General features: G+C 42.2%; 1 protein-coding gene across 3 annotated transcripts in view; it reads left to right on the forward strand.

The window, feature by feature from the left end:
• The window catches only part of CADM3 (cell adhesion molecule 3), a 425,295-nt gene that overhangs the window by 349,931 nt on the left and 51,252 nt on the right, over positions 1-24,112 (forward strand). For all 3 annotated transcript variants that reach the window (XM_066609217.1, XM_066609218.1, XM_066609219.1), the window contains exon 6: positions 3,872-3,962. In XM_066609217.1, coding sequence (XP_066465314.1) covers positions 3,872-3,962 — 91 coding nt within the window. The remainder of the gene's footprint in view (positions 1-3,871; positions 3,963-24,112) is intronic.

Genomic DNA, 24,112 nt, shown 5'->3' on the forward strand with positions numbered 1-24,112 from the left:
TGGAGCGTCGTAGAGGGTCTAGTGGTCAACGATCTTTACCCAAGAGGTACACGACACAAAAGTAGTCCCCCAGAGTCTTTTCATAGGACAACCTTGGAAGTACATTCATGGCCCCTGGTGTCTAATCAGACCACAATGTAATCATTACATATCGCCAGAGACAGAGCCGCCGGCGAGTTCTACAGCCATCCAAGGGCAATATTATTATTATTATAGGCAATGAGTGGACCTAGTGGTCCGCACACAAAAAACTTTGGTTGCCGTATCCTTTACTTAGAACTCAAGGACGTTGGCTTCCTTCCCGGCAGCCCCTATATATATATCACAGCTCCTTACGCAGTGCCCTGATTGTGCCGCTCCGGCACCAGACCCCTTCACCCTTCCATCCCAGACGTAAGATCCGTCTCCTGCCTGTATCCCCAGAGGCATTGCAGTGCAGCCATACATTTCCCCAGAGCCTGCCACTTCCCAGCGAGCGCACATGATAAAATCAGCCTTCTTTGGCCGTGAGTCTTCGGAGTCTTATCCCAAGCCACTCTGTCATTATTAGATTTATGTATTTGTTCCAAAGTGTTAAGGATCTGCTACGTTATCCGCAGCTCTAGTCTCTGTGCTTCATAAAGCATTGGCACTTAGAAGAGGAATAGAGAGAGGTGTGAGCTAAACATTGAATGGATTGAGCCGAAACTTTATAGCTCGTCTGCTTTGCCGCAAAATGAGTCAGACAGCAGGTTTAACAATAAAGGGAAAATATGCCCAAATTATACACTACCTAAGCCAAGTTCACTGGCGGAGGATCGCAAGTGCTTCATTTCTCTATAGCTTCTATTAAATAACCATAAAAGTAATAAAACAGCGCCCCCCAGTGGGCACATTATCATGAAATATTGTTTAATAATTGCTCGGCTTTACTAAAGCAGTAATGGCACCATATTTTAACCAGAGGAAGATCAATGTTGAGCTCAGACACATGAATCATTGGAGCCACTAAAGCTCAGCATCTGCACATTACAGCGCTGGCGATCAATCACCGAGATTGTAGCGTCCTTTTATATAAAGCAAGCCGTATTGGCGATGACTCACTTTTTAAGAAAAACCATGTTAAAAGGCGTATGTTAGGGTGTATTCACAGGGGTGAGTGCGATATCAGTCCAACAAACCCGGACCGATGTCGCGCTCAGAAACGTGCGATTTCCTATGTGAATGCAATGCACTTTGCGAGAAAAATGCGCCGTAGTGCTGTGCATGCCATTTTTCACGCGCGTGAAAAGCGTGTTACAGTAAGAAAAATTTTAAAAATCGCATCTACATGCGAGGGCGATGTCATTTTTATTTCTATTCCAGAGATTATAATGTCCGATATCACTCAAAAAAACCCGGAAGGGACTCATTATTTGTATAGCGCCAAATTATTCCACAACGCTTTCAAGTATTACCACCCCTCCACCAAGCTGGGTGCTCATTTTACCGACCTCTGAAGGATGAGTCAACCTTGAGCTGGCTACCTGAACCACGCGGGGATTGAACTCACAACCTTCAGGTCATGAGCAAGAGCTTAGGACTGCATGCTGCTGCCTTAACACTCCGTGCCAAATAGGACATTCTGTTACAGACTCTCGGCCCGAGAGAAAGCTTGCTCATGTGAATGAACCCATGTATTATAACCTACTTCACCCAAACTATTTTCACGCGCGTTCGTTTATGATGTGCACCGAATTTGCGCATAAAAGGACCCCATTATTTACAATGGGTTAATTCACATGAGTGATCTAGAGTCTGAGATAGAAAAATCACAGCACCTCCTCTTTTTGGGTGATCTCGCCCATTATTTTCTATGGGGCAAAAAAAAAAAAAAAGTTGTGCTGCATTCACATGTCGGTGTGATTATTATTTGGGTGCGTATTTAGAAATTTTTTACTATTTAGGCAAAATGTTATTTTTCACGCACATGAAAATCACATGGACCACAAACTGATGTTTTTTCTTGCAAAACACATTGCACTAACGTAGAAAATCGCAGGTTTAGGAGTGCACTATTGGCCCTAGTCTCTTGGCCCAATCTCGCACTCACCCGTGACAGGGCATCCTAACACGTGAAATCGAGGGTGTTGCATTCACTGCCTTTCCACTGAGCAATTTCAGAGGGCCGCATGACAGTGCTGGGGAATGGTGGAGGACAGTAAACTATTATTATAGCGAGATAGCTGTGTAGTATTGAGTGGGTGTGGTTATGCTACACAGCCTATGAGAGAGAAGGGAGGGGGAGCTGAGCTTGTGTATGATCCTGGGAGAGACTAGCTGATCAGTGCTGTGAATGTTCCCAGACAGAAACCTGAATGTAGGAGATACTGCAAACCAAGTATAAGGCTTTCTAAATGCATGAGAAGGAAAACTCAATGCAGAAACCCCAGATACGTGCATCTTTTGTGTCTGTAAGGACTTGATGAGATGCGTATTTATTGATTTTCACGCACAAAGGTTTCCATAGCCTTTAAGAGTCCCCAGTTACAAACCAATGGGTTACAAGGTTGTATTTAGGCCTTGTGGGCTTTTTTATTAGTATGTCTGATGCAATGCCTAGAAAAGTATTTACCCCCTAGTAACTTGAGCATTGAATCCTAGTGATTGGGTGATAGTTTTTGGAACTACAGTCATAATAACTATTAAGCAGTACTATGAACCTCCTAAATAGGGTTCCTACACTACTCGAGTCAGGTTCCGGGCCATAAATGGGGTCATTTTCAGACTTGTTGAGGACCTTCAAGAATGTGACCTCATCATTTGACCAGTGATGTCATTCGCAAGTTGACAAAATCCGGAATACTACTTATGTGTTATCTCTCCTTCATGTATTCTACTTCCCACAGCCACCACCATACTTTTTACTCTCATTGCAGATTAGGTTTATTTGCCAAATTTTCAAACTTTTGGCTCTTTGCAAAAAAACAATCAAACAAGAACAATTTAAACTAATATAAGTAGTTACTCCAAATTTACCAAAAGATGAGACTTTTAATAACTTTATTCTCACAAACTAAAAAAAATAAACCACATAAATTTTGGGATTCTGTTCTGTGAAAGGAGGGAACAAAATTGGAACTTTTTGGACCTATAGATCAGCGGTATGTCTGGAGGAGGAAGGATGAAGCACGCCCCCTACCTCCAGTGTAGTATGGCGGTGGCTCGGGGATGTTCTGGGGCTGCTTTTCTTCCTCTGTCACGGGAAAGGAAGCAAAGCATGTGGAGAGCAAGATGGATTCAGTAAAGTATCAGTAAATCCTTGGAGAAAACGTCATGCCTTCTGTGAGGAAGCTGAAGCTTGGATGTCATAGAACCTTCCAAGAGGACAATGATCTAAGTATACCTCAAAGTCCACCAAGGCTTGGTTTCAGAAGTCCTGGAAGACTCTGGAAATGCCGTCACAGTCGCCTGACTTGAACCCTATAGAAAGTCTTTGGTGGGGTTTGAAGAAGGAGGCTACAGCCGATTCAATTCTGCACAGATCTGAACCAACCTTTTAGCAAAGTTCTACCCAAAATAGGGTTCTACTGACTTGGTTCACTCAACACTAGTCCTGACCACTGGTGTATACACTGTCTAAGAGCCATAAAAGCCCTGGAAAACACTTTGAGAATATTATACAGGGCTTTTATGGCTCTTGAACGGTGTTTTACACCAGTTTTAGGGGTTTTGGTAAACTTCTGGTTCAGGCTGAAGTCATTCGAGCTTTTTGAAAAAGTTTGGCCAACCGGCTGAGACAAAGTTTTCAAAAGTTCTAGTATTGATTTTTCCTGTATAATGTGAGATTAAAAAAATTACTTTTGTAATAATCTATGATTGTTATGTAATTGCATTGTCATCTTTCTTACAGATCATCCTTCAGCAAAGATTGAGTCTCGGCCCAACCTGCCAAGGGAGGGGGATCGGCTGCAGCTGCAATGTGACGCCTATGGAAATCCTGAGTGAGTATGGACATGCCACAGAAGAGTGGCCTAACTTTTTTGTACATGATCTTTTTTTTCTTTAGTTGGGTGATCTACTAGGAGACAGTGGATAGGTATATATAGCACATGGAGGACTGCTAAGAGGTCTGTTTTCTAATGTTTTGCCACCATTGGCTTAAGCCATTAGATTTTTGGTCTACAGTTACATTGTAGTACCTGAAAGGACTACATTAAAATATGGACATAACAAACCACGCATTCTGAACATAACTCATAGTACCTGGGCTTGATGGTGCCAGTAGTGATCTGGGTGAACATGAATGGATGATATGGTTGGCAAAAAGCCACTGTGATGGTCCTCATACATCTCGTGATGGCTGTAATCCTTAGTGCTAAGCTATATGAGCTATCAAGTAGACTTCAAGTCCGTTCTAGAGCTCCGAACAAGCCTAAAGCTAGCTAGTGACTTGAGAGGCAATGATTCAACTTCATATGTTATCCAAGACAACATGAGCCAAAACAGTAAGTCTACCCTACTGGTTAGGTGCATCCACCTGGTGCCCATGCTGTATTGGTGATTCCTCTGGCATGGTGGCAGGTGACAGATATCAGGTGGTTTCTACTGGATCCCCATTCTAATATACTGGCATTTGGAGCATTTGCCATTAGTAACCCATTGGTTGCCACTACCTAGACTCATTGGACAATGCAGTCATATGACTTTGTCATGATTTGCATGCAGCCACAGGTTGGGGGGTAAGCATCTTCTTTCTCTATATATGCTGTAGGTGTCATGAAATCCCCCGTAAACCATATATACTTTCAGTAACCAATACAATGAGGGATTGTCTTTTGTTCTATAAGCTTTAGAAAGGCATTGTGGGTAACATGCACGGTAGACAGGGAAAGGGTATCAGTGGTTTGAGTATCATAGTATTTGTCTGAAGGCCATTGTTTGCAGCGTCCTGAGCCCTGCTGTTTTGTCCGGCCGAGTCCATACTGTGTATATAGTACTGTTTCTCCTTGTGGAGACTTATAGGTCATGCAATGCTTCTTGGGAAATGTAGTATGCAAATGTAGGATGGTACCATTCCTCTGCAATGCCATTACCAGCAGAGCTGGTGACCTTACAGTATGGCATGGTTCTGACTGATGTTGCTATATTATTACGGTTCGCTGTATTTTAGGTGTTCACTACAGGAGCTCAAATTATAGTGTGGATTTTATTTTGAAAAAACAAAGCAAATTTCTATTTTCCGCATTTTATTTTTCTTTCTCGTAAATTATTGGTCAGCCGTACTGACAGGAACAAACTCATGTTATCACTGACCTTTACTAACTGCAAAGCATGAGAATGGGAAGAAATGTCACTAGTAGTATCGGTACAGGGAAGGTTGTGCTCCCTGTACCGAATATGGAGGCCGAGACATGCCGAAACGTAACGAGGTTCTCCAATTCTCTCATTTTAAAAACATTTTTTAATTGTTGTGTAATGGAAAACTGTCCGAGGGTTCGGTCGCATGTCGCGGAGACGCTGCAGAAACACCACAGAGGGAAAGTTTACTATTAAAGTGAATGGGATGTAGTAGGGTTCTGGGGTGATTTCATAAGGTTTCATGGTGTTCTCAGAGTTCTATGATGATGTCATGGAGTTCTATAGTGATGTCATAAGGTTCTAAATTGATCTCATAGGGTTCTATTACAATCTCATAGGGTTCTATGGTGATGTCATAGGGTTGTATGGTGATCTTGTAGGTTCTATGGTGATCTCAGGGTTCTGTGGTGATGTTATAGGTTTCTGTAGGGATGCCATAGGGTTCTGTGTTAATTGTACAGGTTACTATGGTAGTTTCAAAGGATTCTATGGTGATCTCAAGGTTCTATAGTATTGCCATAGGCTTCTTTGTTGGTGTCATAGTGTTCTGTGGTGATTTCAAAGGGTTCTATAATGATCTTCTAAGGTTCTATAGGTCTATTGTGCTCTCACAGAGTTCCATGACAACATCATAGGGTTCTATGGTGATCTTATATTGTTCTACGGTGATCTCATATGGGTCTGATGTGCTCTCATAGGGTTCCATGATGATGTCATAGGGTTCTATGATGATCCTTTAAGGTTCTATGGTGATCTCATATAGGTCTATTGTGCTCTCATAGGGTTTTATGGTGATGTCATAGGGTTCTATGATTATCTCATATGGGTTCATTGTGATCTCATAGGGTTTAGTGATGATGCCATAGGGTTCTATAGTGATCCTTTAAAGTTTTATGGTGATCTCATATTGTTCTATGGTGATCTCATATGAGTCTATTGTGCTCTTATAGGGTTCCATGATAATGTCATAGGGTTCCATGATGACGTCATAAGGTTCTATAGTGATCCTTTAAGGTTTTATGGTGATCTCACATTGTTCTATGGTGATCTCATATGAGTCTATTGTGCTCTTATAGGGTTCCATGATAATGTCATAGGGTTCCATGATGACGTCATAGGGTTCTATAGTGATCCTTTAAGGTTTTGTGGTGATCTCATATTGTTCTATGATGATCTCATATGAGTCTATTGTGCTCTCATAGGATTCCATGATGATGTCATAGGGCTCTATGGTGATCTCATATGGGTCTGATGTGCTCTCATAGGGTTCCATGATGATGTTATTGGGTTCTATGGTGATCTCATATGGGTCTATTGTACTCTCATAGGGTTCCATGATAATGTCATAGGGTTCTATAGTGATCCTTTAAGGTTTTGTGGTGATCTCATATTGTTCTATGATGATCTCATATGAGTCTATTGTGCTCTCATAGGGTTCCATGATGATGTCATAGGGCTCTATGGTGATCTCATATGGGTCTATTGTGCTCTTATAGGGTTCCATGATAATGTCATAGGGTTCCATGATGACGTCATAGGGTTCTATAGTGATCCTTTAAGGTTTTATGGTGATCTCATATTGTTCTATGGTGATCTCATATGGTTCCATGATGATGTTATTGGGTTCTATGGTGATCTCATATGGGTCTATTGTGCTCTTATAGGGTTCCATGATAATGTCATAGGGTTCCATGATGACGTCATAGGGTTCTATAGTGATCCTTTAAGGTTTTATGGTGATCTCATATTGTTCTATGGTGATCTCATATGGGTCTGATGTGCTCTCATAGGGTTTCATGATGATGTCATGGGGTTCTATGGTGATCCTTTAAGGTTCTAGGGTGATCTCATATGGGTCTATTGTGCTCTGACGGGGTTCCATGATGATCTCAGGGTTATGTGGTGATTTCACTGGGTACTATGATAATATCAAAAGATTCCATGGTGATCTCATAGTGTTCCATAATGATGCCACAGGGTTCTATGGTAATCTTAAAGGGTTCTGTGGTGATGTCATGATGTCCTGTAGTCATTTTTCTGTTAACAGACCTGTATGAGGGCTTGTGTTTTGTGTGACAAGTTGTATTTTTTATTGGTACTATTTAACATACCGTATAATGTCCTGAAAAAAAATGCCGTTGCAGCATTACTTTAAAAAAAACACCCTTTTTTAAATGTGCTTTTTGTCACCACATTTTGACCTTAAGTTTTGTATTTTCCGTTGATGGAGCGTTGCGAGACCCTGTTTTGTGCTAGGCGAGTTGTAGGGTTTATTTGTACCATTATGGGGGGACATATGACTTTTTGATCCCTTTTTATTAGACTTATCCTAAAGGGGTTTTCCAGGGAGAATACTATCCTCAGGATCGGTCATCAATAGTTGATTGGCTGAGGTCCGTCACTCGGGTCCCCAACTGATCAGCTGATGGTGCGCCCGCAGAGGTCTCTGCTCCGACCTCTATGAAGTGGCCGGCGCTTGTAACTGCAGGTGCGGCTCGCGTTGATTTCCCCAGCTGATCATCTATTGATGACCTATTATGAGGATAGGTCATCAATAGTATTTTCCCCGGAAAGCCCCTTTAAGCTGTGGGGTAACACACAAAAAAAATGAAGTTCTGGCATTAGGATTTTTTTTTTTAAGGATTTTCACCAAATGCGATAAATAATGTATTTTTTTAATGGTTGGAACACGGCGAAACCAATTTTATTCTGTTATATGAAAATGGGAAAAGTGGGCTTTTTTGAACCTTTAATATATTTTAATATATTTTAACTTGTTTTCACTTTTTTAAATGCACTATAGAGGACTTACAATAGCCTTATCGCTTCTACAATATACCGCAGTACTTCAGCCTTGCAGTATATTTTATTTGCTGGTGTTCTTTTATGTCATGCCTCAGGCACTTCTTGATAGGCAGACATACAGGGCAGCCCTTTGAGCCTTCACAAGGCCCCAGGTTGAAATGATGTACGAATGACCACCCATGATCTGTTGGGACATTTAAATTGCACACACATGGGGAACAGGCTCCTGAGGTCCCAGACAGACCACCAGTAGAGAGGATCGTTTGATCCACTGACAATCACAAGCAGATCCAAGAGGTTCGTTGTCCACCATCTGGAGATGGGTGGTTCCTTCACTGCAGACCCCTGTCTCTACCCGGACCATTTCCAGATGCTTAGCAGAAGGAGATTTTCTGTTATCTATCCCGCCATTAACACCCCCAACTCCATCGCCTTAGTTTGCAGTGCTGTTGTGAATGAGGACCTTGGGCTGCTTTGGACCGGAACCATATTGTCTTTAGCGACAAATCACGGTTCAGCTTGAGAGTCAAAGACGATCGTGTTTGAGCATGAAGGCCTTGTGGTAAGCGCCTCAATTCTGCTTTTGCTGTGGAGCGGCACACTGCCCCCTGCTGGTATGCTGGTTGGGGGGCATCGCATATAACAGTTGGTCACCCATAGTAGTGGTACGAGGGACAATGACAGCTCGGCGATATGTTCAGGACATCCTGCAGCCACAAGTGTTCCTCTCATGGCGGCTTCCAAGAGGCAGTAGGATAACGGTCGAACACAAGAGGGTCCCAGGAAGCCCCCACAACATTGTCACACTTCCGTGGCCTGCCTAGTTGCCAGATTTATTGTGGTTTGAGCATTTATGGGACTTTCTGGTATGTCAGCCTTAACAGCCTATTGTGTGATCTGGTGGCTCAGTTACAGTGAATGTGGCCGGAATGCCGCAGGATAACAGACGGAAACGGTATGCCTCCATGCCTACCTGTATCACATCTTGTATCCAAGCTAGAGGTGGTACAACAGGGTACTAGAGCCTCCATGCCTGCCTGTATCACATCTTGTATCCAAGCTAGAGGTGGTACAACAGGGTACTAGAGCCTCCATGCCTCCCGTATCACATCTTGTATCCAAGCTAGAGGTGGTACAACAGAGTACTAGAGCCTCCATGCCTCCCGTATCACATCTTGTATCCAAGCTAGAGGTGGTACAACAGGGTACTAGAGCCTCCATGCCTCCCGTATCACATCTTGTATCCAAGCTAGAGGTGGTACAACAGAGTACTAGAGCCTCCATGCCTCCCGTATCACATCTTGTATCCAAGCTAGAGGTGGTACAACAGGGTACTAGAGCTTCCATGCCTGCCTGTATCACATCTTGTATCCAAGCTAGAGGTGGTACAACAGGGTACTAGAGCCTCCATGCCTCCCATATCACATCTTGTATCCAAGCTAGAGGTGGTACAACAGGGTACTAGAGCCTCCATGCCTCCCGTATCACATCTTGTATCCAAGCTAGAGGTGGTACAACAGGGTACTAAAGCTTCCATGCCTGCCTGTATCACATCTTGTATCCAAGCTAGAGGTGGTACAACAGGGTACTAGAGCCTCCATGCCCGCCTGTATCACATCTTGTATCCAAGCTAGAGGTGGTACAACAGCATACTAGAGCCTCCATGCCTGCCTGTATCATATCTTGTATCCACGCTAGAGGTGGTACAACAGGGTACTAGAGCCTCCATGTCTGCCCATATCACATCTTGTATCCAAGCTAGAGGTGGTACAACAGGGTACTAGAACCTCCATGCCTGCCTGTATCACATCTTGTATCCAAGCTAGAGGTGGTACAATAGGGTACTAGAGCCCCCATGCCTGCCTGTATCACATCTTGTATCCAAGCTAGAGGTGATACAACAGGGGTACTAGAGCCTCCATGCCTGCCTGTATCACATCTTGTATCCAAGCTAGAGGTGGTACAACAGGGTACTAGAGCCTCCATGTCCAATCGTATCACATATTGTATCCAAGCTAGAGGTGGTACAACAGGGTACTAGAGCCTCCATGTCTGCCCGTATCACATCGGGGTTTTCACTCCCCTCTCAGCCCTAAACTGCAGCCCGGTGATGGATCTCAGTGCTGAAGAGCTGGCTGCCTACTTTAAAAAGGAAAATTGATGGCATCTGTCTGGAAATACCCTCCCAATCCCAAACTAGCCCTGACCTTGTCTAATCAATACTGCATCTAGCTCCTGCTCACTGCCTGTACTCCAACCAACAACAGAGGAAGAAGTCTCCAAATTGCTCTTCTCTGCTCACCCCACCACCTGCGCTAGCAACCCTGTCCCCTCACACCTCCTCCGTTCCCTCTTCCCGGTGGTCATCCCCCATCTCACCACTATATTCAACCTCTCCCCTCCTCCGGGTCCCTCTCCCCTCCTCTGGTCCCTCTCCCCTTCTCCGATCCCTCTCCCCGGTGGTCATCTCCCATCTCACCACTATATTCAACCTCTCTCTGACCTCTGACATCGTTCCCTCTTCTTTTAAGAAGCCGACTCTTGACGCAACTGATGCTGCCAACTACCGACCAATCTCTAATCTCCCATTCATCTCCAAACTATTGGAATGCCTGGTTTACTCCTGCCTTGTAAGCTACCTATCAAAGAACTCTCTCCTAGACCCCCTACAGTCTGGCTTCCGACCCCTTCACTCAACAGAAACTGCCCTTACAAGAGTATCCAATGACCTACTGACAGCCAAATCGAGGAGCGATTACTCCCTACTGATCCTCCTCGACCTCTCTGCAGCATTCGACACTGTTGACCGCAAACTCCTCCTCAGTATGCTTCGCTCCATCGGCCTAAAGGACACTGCTCTCTCCTGGTTCTCCTCCTACCTATCTCACAGCTCCTTTAGCATTTCCTTTGCTGGCTCTACCTACCCTCCTCTTCCCTTGCTGTTGGGGTCCCCCGGGGCTCAGTCCTCAGCCCCCTCCCTCTTCCCCTTGCTGTTGGGGTCCCCCGGCACTGGCCTCGGCCCCCTCCTTTTTTTTCTATCTACACAGCCCCTATGGGACAAACCATCAGAAGTTTTGGCCTCCAATACCACCTCTACGTTGACGACACCCAGCTATACACCTCTTCCCGTGACATCACACCGCCAGACCTCCAGAATGCCGCTGACTGTCTGTCCGCTGTCTCTAACGTTTTGTCCTCTCTCTACCTAAGACTGCAAGAGGCGGTACAAGAGAGTTCTAGAGCCTCCATGCCCTCCTGTATCACATCTTGTATCCAAGCTAGAGGTGGTACAACAGGGTACTAGAGCCTCCATGCCTGCCCGTATCACATTTTGTATCCAAGCTAGAGGTGGTACAACAGGGTACTAGAGCCTCCATGCCCACCCGTATCACATCTTGTATCCAAGCTAGAGGCAGAACATTAGGATACTAGAGCCTGCTTGCCCCTGTATCACATCTTGTATCCAAGCTAGAGGCAGTACAACAGGGTGCTAGGACCTCCTTGCCCACCCTTATCACATCCTGTACCGCCTCTATCCAAGATAGAGGCGGTACAACAGGGTACTAGAGCCTCCATGCCCACGTGTATCACATCTTGTATCCAAGCTGAAGGCAGTTCAACAGGCTACTAGAGCCTCCATGCCCGCCTGTATCTCATCTTGTATCTAAGCTACAGGTGGTACAACAGGGTACTAGAGCCTCCATGTCCGCCTGTATCACATCTTGTATCCAAGCTAGAGGCGGTACAACATGCTACTAGAGCCTCCATGTCCGCCTGTATCACATCTTGTATCCAAGCTAGAGGCGGTACAACAGCGTACCAGAGCCTCCTTGCCCACCGGTATCACATCTTGTATCCAAGCTAGAGGCAGTGCAAGAGGGTTCTAGAGCTGCCATGCCCTCCTGTATCACATCTTGTATCCAAGCTAGAGGTGGTACAACAGGGTACTTGAGCCTCCATGCCTGCCCGTATCACATCTTGTATCCAAGCTAGAGGTGGTACAGCAGGGTACTAGAGCCTCCATGCTCCCTGTATCACATCTTGTATCCAAGCTAGATGCGGCACATAAAGATACTAGAGCCTGCTTGCCCCTGTATCACATCTTGTATCCAAGCTAGAGGCGGTACAACAGGGTCCTGGACCCTCCTGTGAACAGTACAGTTTACCTTACATTGACACGCAGACAGTTCCCCCTCTTTCCAACAACTCTTTGCTGCATTAGGGTGGTCAGTGATTGTAGTATAACGCTGTAGACCAAACTGCAGTCATGTGACAACCGCTGTCCAGTAGTAGTAGAGCTGTAGTCCATCTGATACATTGTAGCCATCCGAGGACCTCCTCCCCACTCTCCTATAGAGCGCCTGGTGTAATGTGTGTCAGCAGTCAGTCACCTCCGCTGAAGGTCCCCTACTTCTCATTCAGTGTGTTCTTGTTACTAGTCCCAGCTCAGCACTTCTCCCACTCCTCACCTCCCTATCACCTTCCATCTTCAGCTCTTTTACACCTCCTACACTTGGCTTACTGCATTGGCTTACATTAAAGCAAGCGAATGAAGACATTCAGCTCATGCGACAACCGTCATGAACCCTGCGGTACTACATCCTGCAGCGATGGCTTCGGTGTGGGTTACTATGAGTGGACGGAGAAGGGGCAGCTGCAGAAACCAAGGTTGTTCCCAGCCCATTACTGCACAGTAGTAAGGGCCACCACTTCAGGCCTCACAGAGGATCCTCCCTCCAGTATCTGCCCTGCTGCAGTACATGCAGGACCGCAGATGCCGGGTGGAGGAGCCAACACTTTCTATGAGCTGCAGCAGCATCCCATCCCACCCGAAGCTTCCCAGAGAGGTACACTGCTGATGACAAGGTTGCTCCAGGCCCGTTGTGCTCACTCCAGGCAATCATTTACTACCGGTCATTAATATGGCCAGTTAGAGTCAATAACTGGCCGGTCCGGTGGTTTACAAGCTAGATGGGTGGTAACCCTGGTCCACACCACACAGTCTTATACAGCCAGCACTGATTGGACAGTGTGTAAGGGCACGCCCCCAGCTGGTGACATCCAGTTGACAATTTATTCATAAATTTGCAGGAGGAGTAACAGAGGAGCATTATAATGCAAAGTTATAAGAGAGATGCTTCAGAATTGTTCTTTTATGGGGAATACAATCCTTTTTTATCAGTTTGGTATAAAGCCCTTTACATTTCTAATCGGGGTGCGCTGCAAGCAAATACTGGTTTATGCTCCATGCTGAGCCGTCTTGATGTTGGGTCCCCTTCTCACACCCCTTTGGATACCTAAGTGGGAAAGAAGTATTATCCTCTGAATGTCCCCATCTTGCTTAATTGTTGCTGCCATTGTAGAATATGTGAGCCCTTGGTAAAAAGGGGGGGAATAGTGCTGGCCTAATCTGGGACCCCTTATTCACGAACCCCACAGCAGCTGCTTTCTGTTATTGTATCTATGTCTGAGGTTAGTTCTGCTGCTGTATTTATGTTATCAGCTTGGTTCTGGTATTGCGTCTATGAACTGAGGCTGGTTCTGCTGCTGTACTTAAGCTTGGTTCTGGTATTGCATCTATGTACTGAGATTCGTTTTGCTGCTGTATTTATGTTATAAGCTTGGTTCTGATATTGCATCTATGTACTCAGATTAGTTCTGCTGCTGTATTTATGTTTTGAGCTTGGTTCTGGTATTGCATTTATGTACTGAGGTTAGTTCTGTTGCTGTATTTATGTTATAAGCTTGGCTCTGGTATTGCATCTATGTACCGAGGTTGGTTCTGCTGCTGTATTTATGTTATATGTTTGGTTCTGGTATTGCATCTATGTGCTGAGGTTGGTTCTGCTGCTGTATTTATGTGATAAGCTTATTCTGGTATTGCATCTATGTACGGAGGTTAGTTCGGCTGCTGTATTTATGTTATCAGCTTGGTTCTGGTATTGCATCTATGTACTGAGGCTTGTTCTGCTGCTGCATTTATGTTATCAGCTTGGTTCTGGTATTGCATCCATGTACTGAGGCTGGTTCTGCTGCTGTATTTAAGCTTGGTTCTGGTATTGCATCCATGTACTGAGGCCAGTTCTGCTGCTGTATTCATGTTATATGCTTCGCTCTGGTATTGCATCTATTTACTGAGGCTGGTTCTGCTGCTGTATTTATGGTATATGCTTCATTCTGGTATTGCATCTATGTACTGAGGTTAGTTCTGCTGCTGTTTTTATGTTAACAGCTTGGTTCTGGTATTGCATCTATATACTGAGGTTAGTACTGCTGCTGTATTTATGCTTCTGATATTGAATCTATGTACTGAGATTAGTTCTGCTGCTGTATTTATGTTTTAGGCTTGGTTCTGGTATTGCATCTATGTACTGTTAAAGAATTTCTAAAGAAGTACACCTAGATCAGGTAAAATTGAATATAAGAGTCACTAGCGACTTAACCCTTAATCAGAATTCAGACACGACCTCCGAATGTAGTTAATGGCAGTAAGAGCTTGGCGAGCCAGGCACCCAAGTTTTATTGAGTACACAGGAAAGGCGTCAATAACATATAGATGAGGGAAGGCAGATTCATAAGATATAGGTAAGACGTATGGGCGTATACATTGCTGGCAAAGAAAGAACTTTCCCAAGCTCAAAATATCACATCTGACATAGAAACATTGGAATTCGCAGATGCTGAGAAACCACACAATTAAAGGATGACCCCTACACACTGCACAATCTCAACGCATCCTGACGCCATGATAACGATAATTTCATGCACAAACATCCTTTTACTAATTACTAGTGTATGTGACATGCTAAATCAGCACACGGTTCATGACCAGGCAGTGTGTTCTTCTCTGAAGGCCTTAAAGGGATCTGCAGAGTGAACCAAACTACATCTCTCACAGTACTGAGATTAGCTCTGCTGCTGTATTTATGTTATGAGCTTGGTTCTGGTATTGCATCTATGTACTGAGGCTTGTTCTGCTGCTGTATTAATGTTATATGCTTGGTTCTGGTATTGCATCTATGTACTGAGGCTTGTTCTGCTGCTGTATTAATGTTATATGCTTGGTTCTGGTATTGCCTCTATGTACTGAGGTTGGTTCTGCTGCTGTATTAATGTTATATGCTTGGTTCTGGTATTGCCTCTATGTACCGATGTTGGTTCTGCTGCTGTATTAATGTTATATGCTTGGTACTGGTATTGCATCTATGTACTGAGGTTAGTTCTGCTAGTGTATTTATAGTAAATGTTTGGTTCTGGTATTGTATCTATGTTCTGAGGCTGGTTCTGCTGCTGTATTTATGTTATAATCTTGGTTCTGGTATTGCATCCATGTACTGAGGTTGGTTCTGCTGCTGTATTTATGTTATATGCCTGGTTCTTGTATTGCATCTATGTACTGAGGCTGGTTCTGCTGCTTTTTTTATATTATAAGCTTGGCTCTGGTATTGCATCTATGGACTGATGTTGGTTCTGTTGCTGTATTTATGTTATCAGCTTGGTTCTGGAATGACATCTCTGTACTGAGGCTTGTTCTGCTGCTGTATTTGTTATCAGCTTGCTTCTGGCATTGCATCTATGTACTGAGGCTGGTTCTGCTGCTGTACTAATGTTATAAGCTTGGTTCTGGTATTGCATCCATGTACCGAAGTTGGTTCTCTTGCTGTATTTATGTAATCAGCTTGGTTCTGGAATGGCATCTCTATACTGAGGCTTGTTCTGCTGCTGTATTTATGTTATCAGCTTGCTTCTGGTATTGCATCTATGTACTGAGGCTGGTTCTGCTGCTGTACTAATGTTATAAGCTTGGTTCTGGTATTGCATCCATGTACCGAAGTTGGTTCTCTTGCTGTATTTCTGTTATCAGCTTGGTTCTAAAATGGCATCTCTATACTGAGGCTTGTTCTGCTGCTGTATTTATGTTATAAGCTTGGTACTGGTATTGCATCTATGTACTGAGGTTAGTTCTGCTAGTGTATTTATGGTAAATGTTTGGTTCTGGCATTGCATCTATGTTCTGAGGTTGGTTCTGCTGCTGTATTTTTGTTATAAGCTTGGTTCTGGTATTGCATCTATGTACTGAGGTTAGTTCTGCTGCTGTATTCATGTTATAAGCTTGGTTCTGGTATTGCATCTATGTACTAAGATTAGTTCTGCTGCTGTATTTATGTTATAAGCTTGGCTCTGGTATTGCATCTATGTACTGAGCTTAGTTCTGCTGCTGTATTTATGTTATAAGATTGGTTCTGGTATTGCATCCATGTACTGAGGTTAGTTCTGCTATTGTAGTTATGTTATCAGCTTGCTTTTGGTATTGCATCTATGTACTGAGGCTGGTTCTGCTGCTGTATTAATGTTATAAGCTTGGTTCTGGTATTGCATCTATGTACTGAGGCTGGTTCTGCTGCTGTATTAATGTTATAAGCTTGGTTCTGGTATTGCATCAATGTACCGAAGTTGGTTCTCTTGCTGTATTTCTGTTATCAGCTTGGTTCTGAAATGGTATCTCTGTGCTGAGGCTAGTTCTGCTGCTGCATTTATGTTATAAGCTTGGTTCTGGTATTGCATGTATGTACTCAGGCTGGTTCTGCTGCTGTATTTATGTTATAAGCTTGGTTCTGGCATTGCATCTATGTACTGAGGTTGGTTCTGCTGCTGTATTTATGTTATATGCTTGGTTCTGGTATTGCATCCATGTACTGAGGTTAGTTCTGCTATTGTAGTTATGTTATCAGCTTGCTTTTGGTATTGCATCTATGTACTGAGGCTGGTTCTGCTGCTGTATTAATGTTATAAGCTTGGTTCTGGTATTGCATCTATGTACTGAGGCTGGTTCTGCTGCTGTATTAATGTTATAAGCTTGGTTCTGGTATTGCATCAATGTACCGAAGTTGGTTCTCTTGCTGTATTTCTGTTATCAGCTTGGTTCTGAAATGGTATCTCTGTGCTGAGGCTAGTTCTGCTGCTGCATTTATGTTATAAGCTTGGTTCTGGTATTGCATGTATGTACTCAGGCTGGTTCTGCTGCTGTATTTATGTTATAAGCTTGGTTCTGGTATTGCATGTATGTACTCAGGCTGGTTCTGCTGCTGTATTTATGTTATAAGCTTGGTTCTGGCATTGCATCTATGTACTGAGGTTGGTTCTGCTGCTGTATTTATGTTATATGCTTGGTTCTGGTATTGCATCTATGTACTGAGGCTAGTTCTGCGGCTGCATTTATGCTTTATGCCTGGTTCTCGTTTCGCATCTATGTACTGAGGTTGGTTCTGCTGCTGTATTTATGTTGTCAGCTTGGCTCTGGTGTTGTATCTATGTACTGAGGTTAGTTTTGCTTCTGTGTTTATGTTATAAGCTTGGTTCTGGCATTGCATCTATGTGCTGAGGTTGGTTCTGCTGCTGTATTTATAGTATAAGCTTGGTACTGGTATTGCATCTATGTACTGAGGTTGGTTCTGCTGCTGTATTTATAGTATAAGCTTGGTACTGGTATTACATCTATGTACTGAGGTTTGTTCTGCGGCTGTATTTATGTTGTCAGCTTGGCTCTAGTGTTGTATCTATGTACTGAGGTTAGTTTTGCTTCTGTGTTTATGTTATAAGCTTGGTTCTGGCATTGCATCTATGTGCTGAGGTTGGTTCTGCTGCTGTATTTATAGTATAAGCTTGGTACTGGTATTGCATCTATGTACTGAGGTTGGTTCTGCTGCTGTATTTATATTATAAGCTTGGTTCTGGTATTGCATCTATGTATTGATTTGGTTCTACTGCAATATTATGATTAAAAGTTCGGTTCTGGTATTGCATCTATGTACTGATGTTAGTACTGCTGCGGTATTTATGTTGTAAGCTTGGTTCTGCTATTGCATCTATGTATTGAGGCTAGTTCTACTGCTGTATTTAAGCTGGGTTCTTGTATTGCATCTATGTACTGAAGTTAGTTCTACTGCTGTATTTATATTATCAGATTGGTTCTGGTATTGCATCTATATATTGATGTTGGTTCTACTGCTGTATTTATGTTATAAGCTTGGTTCTGGTATTGCATCTATGTACTGAGGTTAGTTCTGCTGCTGTATTTATGTCATAAGCTTGGTTCTGGTATTGCATCTATGTACTGAGGTTGGTTCTACTGCGGTATTTATGTTATCAACATGGTTCTGGTACTGTATCTATGTACTGATGTTGGTTCTGCTGCTTTATTTATATTGTAAGTTCGGTTCTGGTATTGCATCTATGTACTGAGGTTGGTTCTGCTGCTGTATTTATGTTATCAGCTTGGCTCTGGTATTGCATCTATGTACTGAGTTTAATTCTGCGGCATTATTTATGTTATAAGCTTGGTTCTGGTATTGCATCTATGTATTGATTTGGTTCTACTGCTGTATTATCATTATAAACTTGGTTCTGGTATTTCATCTATGTACTGAGGTTAGTTTTGCTTCTGTGTTTATGTTATAAGCTTGGTTCTGGCATTGCATCTATGTACTGAGCTTGGTTCTGCTGCTGTTTTTTGTGTTATATGCTTAGTTCTTTCATTACATCTATGTACTGAGGTTGCTTCTACTGCTGTACTTAGGTTATAAGCTTGGTTCTGGTATTGCATCTATGTACTGAGGTTGGTTCTGCTGCTGTATTTATGTTATAAGCTTGGTTCTGGTATTGCATCTATGTACTGAGGTTGGTTCTGCTGCTGTATTTATGCTAGAAGCTTGGCTCTAGTATTGCATCCAGGTACTGAGGTTGGTTCTGCTGCTGGTTTTTTGTTATAATCTTGGTTCTGGTATTGCATCTATGTACTGAGTTTAGTTCTGCTGCTGTATTTAAGTTGGGTTCTGGTATTGCATCTATGTACTGAGGCTGGTTCTGCTGCTGTAATAATCTTATAAGCTTGGTACTGGTATTGCATCTATGTACTGAGGTTAGTTCTGCTAGTGTATTTATGGTAAATGTTTGGTTCTGGCATTGCATCTATGTTCTGAGGTTGGTTCTGCTGCTGTATTTTTGTTATAAGCTTGGTTCTGGTATTGCATCTATGTACTGAGGTTAGTTCTGCTGCTGTATTCATGTTATAAGCTTGGTTCTGGTATTGCATCTATGTACTAAGATTAGTTCTGCTGCTGTATTTATGTTATAAGCTTGGCTCTGGTATTGCATCTATGTACTGAGCTTAGTTCTGCTGCTGTATTTATGTTATAAGCTTGGTTCTGGTATTGCATCCATGTACTGAGGTTAGTTCTGCTATTGTAGTTATGTTATCAGCTTGCTTTTGGTATTGCATCTATGTACTGAGGCTGGTTCTGCTGCTGTATTAATGTTATAAGCTTGGTTCTGGTATTGCATCTATGTACTGAGGCTGGTTCTGCTGCTGTATTAATGTTATAAGCTTGGTTCTGGTATTGCATCAATGTACCGAAGTTGGTTCTCTTGCTGTATTTCTGTTATCAGCTTGGTTCTGAAATGGTATCTCTGTGCTGAGGCTAGTTCTGCTGCTGCATTTATGTTATAAGCTTGGTTCTGGTATTGCATGTATGTACTCAGGCTGGTTCTGCTGCTGTATTTATGTTATAAGCTTGGTTCTGGCATTGCATCTATGTACTGAGGTTGTTTCTTCTGCGGTATTTATGTTTTATGCTTGGTTCTGGCTTCGCATCTATGTACTGAGGTTGGTTCTGCTGCTGTATTTATGTTATATGCTTGGTTCTGGTATTGCATCTATGTACTGAGGCTAGTTCTGCGGCTGCATTTATGCTTTATGCCTGGTTCTCGTTTCGCATCTATGTACTGAGGTTGGTTCTGCTGCTGTATTTATGTTGTCAGCTTGGCTCTGGTGTTGTATCTATGTACTGAGGTTAGTTTTGCTTCTGTGCTTATGTTATAAGCTTGGTTCTGGCATTGCATCTATGTGCTGAGGTTGGTTCTGCTGCTGTATTTATAGTATAAGCTTGGTACTGGTATTGCATCTATGTACTGAGGTTGGTTCTGCTGCTGTATTTATAGTATAAGCTTGGTACTGGTATTACATCTATGTACTGAGGTTTGTTCTGCGGCTGTATTTATGTTATAAGCTTGGCTCTAGTGTTGTATCTATGTACTGAGGTTAGTTTTGCTTCTGTGTTTATGTTATAAGCTTGGTTCTGGCATTGCATCTATGTGCTGAGGTTGGTTCTGCTGCTTTATTTATAGTATAAGCTTGGTACTGGTATTGCATCTATGTACTGAGGTTGGTTCTGCTGCTGTATTTATATTATAAGCTTGGTTCTGGTATTGCATCTATGTATTGATTTGGTTCTACTGCAATATTATGATTAAAAGTTCGGTTCTGGTATTGCATCTATGTACTGATGTTAGTACTGCTGCGGTATTTATGTTGTAAGCTTGGTTCTGCTATTGCATCTATGTATTGAGGCTGGTTCTGCTGCTGTATTTAAGCTGGGTTCTTGTATTGCATCTATGTACTGAAGTTAGTTCTACTGCTGTATTTATATTATCAGATTGGTTCTGGTATTGCATCTATATATTGATGTTGGTTCTACTGCTGTATTTATGTTATAAGCTTGGTTCTGGTATTGCATCTATGTACTGAGGTTAGTTCTGCTGCTGTATTTATGTCATAAGCTTGGTTCTGGTATTGCATCTATGTACTGAGGTTGGTTCTACTGCGGTATTTATGTTATCAACATGGTTCTGGTACTGTATCTATGTACTGATGTTGGTTCTGCTGCTTTATTTATATTGTAAGTTCGGTTCTGGTATTGCATCTATGTACTGAGGTTGGTTCTGCTGCTGTATTTATGTTATAAGCTTGGTTCTGGCATTGCATCTATGTACTGAGGTTAGTTCTGCTGCGGTATTTATGTTGTAAGCTTGGGTCTGCTATTGCATCTATGTATTGAGGCTAGTTCTACTGCTGTATTTAAGCTGGGTTCTTGTATTGCATCTATGTACTGAAGTTAGTTCTACTGCTGTATTTATATTATCAGATTGGTTCTGGTATTGCATCTATATATTGATGTTGGTTCTACTGCTGTATTTATGTTATAAGCTTGGTTCTGGTATTGCATCTATGTACTGAGGTTAGTTCTGCTGCTGTATTTATGTCATAAGCTTGGTTCTGGTATTGCATCTATGTACTGAGGTTGGTTCTACTGCGGTATTTATGTTATCAACATGGTTCTGGTACTGTATCTATGTACTGATGTTGGTTCTGCTGCTTTATTTATATTGTAAGTTCGGTTCTGGTATTGCATCTATGTACTGAGGTTGGTTCTGCTGCTGTATTTATGTTATCAGCTTGGCTCTGGTATTGCATCTATGTACTGAGTTTAGTTCTGCGGCATTATTTATGTTATAAGCTTGGTTCTGGTATTGCATCTATGTATTGATTTGGTTCTACTGCTGTATTATCATTATAAACTTGGTTCTGGTATTTCATCTATGTACTGAGGTTAGTTTTGCTTCTGTGTTTATGTTATAAGCTTGGTTCTGGCATTGCATCTATGTACTGAGCTTGGTTCTGCTGCTGTTTTTTGTGTTATATGCTTAGTTCTTTCATTACATCTATGTACTGAGGTTGCTTCTACTGCTGTACTTAGGTTATAAGCTTGGTTCTGGTATTGCATCTATGTACTGAGGTTGGTTCTGCTGCTGTATTTATGTTAGAAGCTTGGTTCTGGTATTGCATCTATGTACTGAGGTTGGTTCTGCTGCTGTATTTATGCTAGAAGCTTGGCTCTAGTATTGCATCCAGGTACTGAGGTTGGTTCTGCTGCTGTATTTTTGTTATAATCTTGGTTCTGGTATTGCATCTATGTACTGAGTTTAGTTCTGCTGCTGTATTTAAGTTGGGTTCTGGTATTGCATCTATGTACTGAGGCTGGTTCTGCTGCTGTATTAATCTTATAAGCTTGGTTATGGTATTGCATCTATGTACTGACGTTAGTTCTGCTGCAGTATTTATGTTATATGCTCGCCTCTGGTATTGCATCTCTGTACTGAGGTTAGTTATGCTGCTTTATTTATGTTATATGCTTGCTTCTGGTATTGCATCTGTATACTGAGGTTGGTTCTGCTGCTGTATTTATGCTAGAAGCTTGGTTCTGGTATTGAATCTATGTACTGAGGTTGGTTCTGCTGCTGTATTTATGCTAGAGGCTTGGCTCTAGTATTGCATCCAGGTAATGAGGTTGGTTCTGCTGCTGTATTTATGTTATAATCTTGGTTCTGGTATTGCATCTATGTACTGAGTTTAGTTCTGCTGCTGTATTTAAGTTGGGTTCTGGTATTGCATCTATGTACTAAGCTTGTTACTGCTGCTCTATTTTTGTTATAAGCTTGGTTCTGGTATTCCATCTATGTACTAATGTTGGTTCTGCTGCTGTATTTATGTTATAAGCTTGGTTCTGGTATTGCATCTATCTATTGAGTTGGTTCTGCTGCTGTATTTATGTTATAAACTTGGTTCTGGCATTGCATCTATGTGCTGAGGTTAGTTGTGCTGCTGTATTTATGTTATAAGCTTCGTTTTGGTATTGCATCTATGTACTGTGGTTGGTTCTACTGCTGTATTTTTGTTATAAGCTTGGTTCTGGTATCACAACTATGTATTGATTTGGTTCTACTGCTGTATTATCATTATAAGATTGGTTCTGGTATTGCATCTATGTACTGATGTTGGTTCTGCAGCTGTGTTTACGTTATAAGCTTGGTTCTGGTATTGCATCTATGTACTGAGGTTGGTTCTGCTACTATATTTTTGTTATAAGCTTGGTCCTGGTATCACAACTATGTATTGATTTGGTTCTACTGCTGTATTATCATTATAAGATTGGTTCTGGTATTGCATCTATGTACTGATGTTGGTTCTGCAGCTGTGTTTACGTTATAAGCTTGGTTCTGGTATTGCATCTATGTACTGATGTTGGTTCTGCAGCTGTGTTTATGTTATAAGCTTGGTTCTGGTATTGCATCTATGTACTGATGTTGGTTCTGCAGCTGTGTTTATGTTATAAGCTTGGTTCTGGTATTGCATCTATGTACTGAGGTTGGTTCTGATGCTGTATTTATGTTATAAGCTTGGTTCTGGTATTGCATTAATGTACTGAGGTTATTTCTGCTGCTGTATTTATGTTATAAGCCTTGTTCTGGTATTACATCTATGTACTGAGTTTAGTTCTGCGGCATTATTTATGTTATAAGCTTGGTTCTGGTATTGCATCTATGTATTGATTTGGTTCTACTGCTGTATTATCATTATAAGCTTGGTTCTGGTGTTGTATCTATGTACTGAGGTGAGTTTTGCTTCTGTGTTTATGTTATAAGCTTGGTTCTGGCATAGCATCTATGTGCTGAGGTTTGTTCTGCTGCTGTATTTATATTATAAGCTTGGTTCTGGTATTGCATCTATGTATTGATTTGGTTCTACTACTGTATTATCATTATAAGCTTGGTTCTGGTGTTGTATCTATGTACTGAGGTGAGGTTTGCTTCTGTGTTTATGTTATAAGCTTGGTTCTGGTGTTGCATCTATGTACTGAGGTTATTTCTGCTGCTGTATTTATGTTTTTAGCTTGGTTCTGGTATTGCATCTATGTACTGATGTTAGTACTGCTGCGGTATTTATGTTGTAAGCTTGGTTCTGGTATTGCATCTATGTACTGAGGCTGTTTCTACTGCTGTATTTAAAATGGGTTCTTGTATTGAATCTATGTACTGAAGTTAGTTCTTCTGCTGTATTTATATTATCAGATTGGTTCTGGTATTGCATCTATATATTGATGTTGGTTCTACTGCTTTATTTATGTTATAAGCTTGGTTCTGGTATTGCATCTATGTATTGATTTGGTTCTACTGCTGTATTATCATTATAAGCTTGGTTCTGGTAATGCATCTATGTACTGAGGTTAGTTCTGCAGCTGTATTTATCTTATAAGCTTGGTTCTGGTATTGCATCTATGTACTGAGGTTGGTTCTGCTGCGGTATTTATGTTAT

This window comes from Eleutherodactylus coqui, chromosome 6 (assembly GCF_035609145.1).
Source record: "Eleutherodactylus coqui strain aEleCoq1 chromosome 6, aEleCoq1.hap1, whole genome shotgun sequence".
Classification (NCBI taxonomy): Eukaryota; Metazoa; Chordata; class Amphibia; order Anura; family Eleutherodactylidae; genus Eleutherodactylus; species Eleutherodactylus coqui.